At 41.6% G+C, this 5,695-nt stretch overlaps 1 protein-coding gene across 1 annotated transcript; it reads right to left on the reverse strand.

The window, feature by feature from the left end:
* Positions 1 to 3,107: 3,107 nt before the first annotated feature.
* On the reverse strand, positions 3,108 to 4,676 carry LOC138891656 (uncharacterized). Its single transcript, XM_070175336.1, has 3 exons — positions 4,604 to 4,676; positions 3,729 to 3,862; positions 3,108 to 3,260 (listed from the first exon to the last, which is right to left on the reverse strand). Exons 1-3 carry the CDS (start codon positions 4,674 to 4,676, stop codon positions 3,108 to 3,110), a joined length of 360 nt encoding a protein of 119 aa, XP_070031437.1.
* Positions 4,677 to 5,695: the final 1,019 nt, after the last annotated feature.

Raw genomic sequence — 5,695 nt, forward strand, 5'->3', positions numbered from 1 at the left:
ACTCTGGGATGCTACCAGGGAATGTCGTACCCTATGTTGGCAGAAAGTAATGCAACTAGGGAATGTAGTACCCTGTGTTGGCAATAAAATGAGGCTCGTGGCACTCTAGGATTCGTACCCTTTGTTGGCAATAAAATGAGGCTCGTGGCGCTCTGATATGCTACTAGGGAATGTCGTACCCTATGTTGGCAATAAGGAATACAACCAGGGGATGTAGTACCATGTGTTGGCAATAAGATGAGGCGCGTGGCACTCTGAGATGCTACTAGGGAATGTCGTACCATATGTTGCCAAAAAGTAATACAGCCAGGGGATGTAGTACCCTGTGTTAGTAATAAGATGAGGCTCGTGGCACTCTAGATGCTAGTAGGGAATGACGCACCCTATGTTGGCAATAACAATGCAACCAGGGGATGTAGTACCCTGCGTTGGCAATAAGATGAGGCTCGTGGCACTTTGAGATGCTACTATGGAATGTCGTACCCTATGTTGGCAATAAAGTGATGCATCCAGGGGATGTAGTCCATGTGTTAGCAATATGATGAGGCTCGTGGCACTCTGAGATGCTACTAGGGAATGTCGTACCCTATGTTGGCAAAAAGTAATGCAACCATGAGATGTAGTACCCTGTGTTCGCAATACGATGAGGCTTTTGGAACTCTAGGATGCTACTAGGGAATGTCGTACCCTATGTTGGCAATACAATGAGGCTCGTGGTGCTCTGAGAGGCTACTAGGGAATATCGTACCCTATGTTGGCAACAAGTAACACACCCAGGGGATGTAGTACCCTGTGTTGGTAATAAGGTGAGGCTCGTTGCACTCTGGAATGCTACTAGGGAATGTCGTACCTATGTTTCCAATAAAAATGCAAGTAGGGGATGTAGTACCCTGCGTTGGCAATAAGATGAGGCTCGTGGCACTATGAGATGCTACTAGGGAATGTCGTACCCTATGTTGGCAATAAAGTGATGCATCCAAGGGATGTAGTACCCTGTGTTAGAAATATGATGAGGCTCGTGGAACTCTAAGATGCTACTAGGGAATGTCATACCCTATGTTGGCAAAAAGTAATGCAGCCAGGGGATGTAGTACCTTGTGTTGGCAATAAGATGAGGCTCGTGGCACTCTCGGATGCTACTAGGGAATGTCGTACCCTATGTTGGTAATAAAATGAGGCTTGTGGTGCTCTGAGATGCTACTAGAGAATATCGTACCCTATGTTGGCAACAAGTAATATACCCAGGGGATGTAGTACCATGTGTTGAAGATAGTGTATTGATTCCCTATAATGAAACTAGAAATAACATGATTACATGTATATTGGAAGAAAATCAAGAATTTGAGGACTTCACTTGGTGGTGTTCGTCTTTTCACGAGCTGTTTCCTAAAATTGTTATGTTCCTGTTCTGAACAAAGAAAGATTCGTTAGTTTTAAAATGGTGGTCAGTTTATGGTCTTGATTTCTTGGGCGACTTGACCTTGCGTCCATTACACTTGTTAGAAAAACTGACTCCGTCGATGATTGTACAAATTGCCGGGATATTTTGGCTTTTCTTTCTGGAGATCTTCTTTCTCAGCATCGAAACCTGACTATTTTGCGCCTATCACCATTTGTGTTTGGGGTGCAAACAACCTTGCTCCCAAAAATCTTTTAACTAAGTAACTTTTGTTGTCCCTTGGAACATTGTTCAGTCCTTCCAGCCTTTTGCTCGTCAAGGAAAATCACAGATAGCTTTATGCCTTTGCCCATACGGTTTATGCCCAACAATCTTTGCTTTATATAACGGGGAAACTGTAACCAATTTAGCGGCCTTTTCTTTGCTTTGCTTTGACAAAATTAGATTGAAAGGGACTCAAGAAAGTAATGCGAAAGAAAACAAGAAAGTGAACTAACATGTATTACAACTTAATCAAAAAGTGTCCCTTTTAGGGGAAAGAAAAAATAATAATAAAGGACTTATATGGAGGAATATGCTGACTTCAATGAGCATGACATGCACTTTGGACTGGATGCCCGATCCTTTTGAACCGACTAATTCTCAAAATCTATTATAAACTTCACTTTGAAACTGAGTTCTTTGTCTTAACCATGCTTGTGCCGGGATATATGAAGCCTTAATCGATCAATGGTGCCCTTTGTGGGTTTTCACCAATTGACCTCTCTCATTTCCCTTTCTCTTAACTAACCATTGCCTTATAGTGCCCGTGAGGGTTTTCACCAATAAGACTTTCTCATTTATTTTTCTCTCTTTACAATGGTTGAGGTATCACCCGTAGTATACTGACTTAGCATTCTCAAAAGTTGATCAGAAGGTCTTAGCAGGAAAAGGTAAAAAGAACTATTCGAATGAATTACAACTTTTGGAACCATTTTGATGGATCAACCATCGAAAATAAAATAAAATCATGCCCCAGTTTCTTTGAATACTAGCACAATTGCATCGGGAGACTGAAGAGAATGCCGCCCAGTGTGACAGGCTCTTGCAAGAAATCTGTGTGTAGGCAAGAGAAGTTGCCACTCTCCCTCAAAACAATGCTCTGAACACAAAAGTGTGCAGTTCCGCCCCCTTCTCCCATGTTGAGTCACAGGCAGCGCCTCGAAAAGCACGGACGAGCCACATGCAGGGAAACTTGCACGTGTGGTTCTGGCCGGGGACCCCGGTATACTGTACTAATATGTGTAGGTTCCCATAATTCGAGTGAGATTGTCATGGCGCAAAAGCAGATATGGTCCGATATTCCCTTGTTCCTTGTATTGGTTATGTTCTTTATATCTCGTCTAGCAGAAACTAATCGAGCTCCGTTTGATCTCCCAGATGGGAAATGTGGATTTTTGTTTTGGTGTGACCGAACCCCAGAGTGAGGCTGCCTACGTATCCTTTCGAAATCAGGTCGAACGTAGTTCAATTAACATGAACTTCTTTTTATGACTTTTTTTTTAAAAAAAAAAAGTACATTGGTTCCAAAAGAGGGCAAAACAAAGAAATATAAACAAGGCTTCAAAGGGATAACTAGGGTTGACCAGTGTTTGGGTAGTGAGAATGATAGCCTTTCGTCATCCCAACCTGAAAATGCTAAATATAAGAATGCCCCAACAGAGCCATGTCATACATAGTATCTCTTGACCGCATCTGCGTTGACGGATATATCAGTCACCTTTCCTTCAATATTTGCCAAGTGTAGAGCTCCTTTTGACAATACCTTCTTGACGAGGTAAGGACCTTGCCAATTTGGGGCGAACTTTCCTTTTGCTTCTTCCTGGTACGGAAAGATACATTTCAAAACAAGTTGTCCTACCTCGAATTGTCTTGGGGGCACTTTTCTATTGTAAGCGCGTGCCATTCTTTGTTGGTATAACTGACCAAAACAAACTGCCGCCAAACGCTTTTCATCAATCAAATTCAACTATTCCAATCGGGACTTCACCCATTCAGTATCCTCAATCCCGGATTCAACAATGATTCGGAGAGAGGGAATCTCAATTTCAGCAGGTATGACCACTTCAGTTCCATAAACCAATAAGTAGGGCGTTGCGCCAACTGATGTACGGACAGTTGTCCGGTATCCCAAAAGAGCAAAAGGCAGTTTCTCGTGCCATTGTCTAGACCCTTGGATCATCTTCCTAAGAATCTTCTTGATGTTCTTATTCGCAGCTTCAACAACTCCATTAGCTTTGGGACGGTAAGGAGTAGAATTGCGATGCTCAATTTTAAATTGTTCACATACCTTCTTCATTAGATGACTATTCAAATTAGCAGCATTATCTGTAATAATGGTTTTTAGAATACCGAAATGACAAATGATGTTGGAGTGAACAAAGTCTACTACTGCTTTCTTGGTAACTGCTTTCAATGTAATAGCTTCCACCCATTTGGTGAAGTAATCAATTGCAACCAAGATGAATCTGTGTCCATTTGAAGCTTTTGGCTCGATTGGGCCAATGATGTCCATTCCCCAAGCAACAAAAGGCCAAGGAGCCGACATAGGATACAACTCTGAAGGTGGCGAGTGAATCAAATCACTATGAATCTGACACTGGTGGCACTTGCGAACAAAACGAAAGCAATCTCGTTCCATAGTAAGCCAACAATATCCTGCCCGAAGGATTTTCTTTTCTAGAACATATCCATTCATGTGCGGACCACAAACTCCCGAATGTACCTCATTCATAATCATTTCAACTTCTTTGGCATCCACACATCTCAACAAATTCAAATCCAGAGCTCTTTTGTATAGGATTTTCTCACTCAAAAAGAAACCATTAGAGAGTCGCCTAATAGTTCTCTTTTGATCCCTGTTAGCATGTTCCGGATATTCTCTTGTTTTCAGAAACTATTTAATATCACGATACCATGGTTCACCATCTGGTTCTGCTTCAATTATATTGCAATAACCATGTTGATACCGAATTTGAATTTCTAATGGGTCAATATGAGTATTACCCGGATATGGAAGCATTGAGGCTAGGGTGGCCAAGGCATCAGCTAATTCATTGTGAAACCTAGGAATGTACCTGAATTCGATGGACTTGAATCTTTTGCTAAGATCCTCCACACATTGTCTATATGGAATGAGCTTGATGTCTCGAGTATCCCAATCACCTTGAGCTTGCTGAATAAGCAAATCTGAATCTCCCATCACCAACAGTTCATGCACATTTAGATTTATTGCCATGTTTAGACCCATGATGCAAGCTTCATATTCTGCTATGTTGTTTGTACAGAAAAAATAAAGTCGCGCCGTAGTAGGGTAATGTTGCCCAGTAGGTGATAACAGAATTGTCCCAATCCCTACGCCTTTGATGTTGACAGCCCCATCAAAGTATAGTTTCCAAATTTGACTGTCATCTTGGACTACTTTTTCAACTAAATTAACCTCTTCATCTGGGAAATATGTGTTCAAAGATTCATACTCATCATCAACCGGGTTTTCTGCCAGATGATCAACCAAAGCTTGTGCCTTCATGGCAATGCGAGTGACATAAACAATATCAAACTCTGTGAGCAAGATTTGCCACTTTGCCAATTTGCCTGTAGGCATCGGCTTCTGAAAGATGTACTTCAGGGGGTCCATTCGGGATATGAGGTAAGTTGTATAGGCCAAAAGATAATGCCTAAGCTTCTGGGTGACCCAGGTTAAGGCGTAACATGTCCTTTCCAAAAGAGTGTATTTGGCCTCATAAGTGGTGAACTTTTTGCTCAAATAATATATTGCTTGTTCCCTTTTGCCTGTTGCATCATGTTAACCCAGAACACAACCAAAGGAACTATTCATTACTGACAGATATAAAAATAGAGGCCTATTAGGTTTCGGCGGGACCAAAACAGGGGGATTTGACAAATATTCCTTGATCTTATCAAAAGCTTCTTGGCACTCATCTGTCCACTTGATAGCGGCATTGTTTTTCAACAACTTAACAATAGGCTCACATTTGGTTGTAAGCTGCGAGATGAACCTGCTAATGTAATTCAACCTCTCGAGTAAACTCATGACTTTTGTTTTGTTCTTCGGGGGAGGTAGCTCTCAAATGGTCTTTATCTTGGAGGGATCTAACTCAATGCCTCTTTGACTAACTATAAAACCCAAAAGCTTCCCAGAAGGAACTCCAAATGCACATTTGGCTGGATTGAGTTTGAGATTGTACCTTTGTAGCCTTTCAAAGAATTATTTCAAGTCTTGCACATGGTAAGCTT

This window comes from Nicotiana tomentosiformis, chromosome 1 (assembly GCF_000390325.3).
Source record: "Nicotiana tomentosiformis chromosome 1, ASM39032v3, whole genome shotgun sequence".
In the NCBI taxonomy this organism is placed as follows: Eukaryota; Viridiplantae; Streptophyta; class Magnoliopsida; order Solanales; family Solanaceae; genus Nicotiana; species Nicotiana tomentosiformis.

What these genes read in the sequence shown, in the direction of transcription:
- LOC138891656 (XM_070175336.1), bottom strand. Translation starts at nt 4,676, where the DNA reads ATGGCAATAAATCTAAATGTGCATGAACTGTTGGTGATGGGAGATTCA. An exon ending in GCTTATTCAGCAAGCTCAAG is followed by an intron (nt 3,863 to 4,603) that starts GTGATTGGGATA and finishes AATGGGTGGAAG; the next exon opens with CTATTACATTGAAAGCAGTT. An exon ending in ATAGTCATCTAATGAAGAAG is followed by an intron (nt 3,261 to 3,728) that starts GTATGTGAACAA and finishes TTTCCGTACCAG; the next exon opens with GAAGAAGCAAAAGGAAAGTT.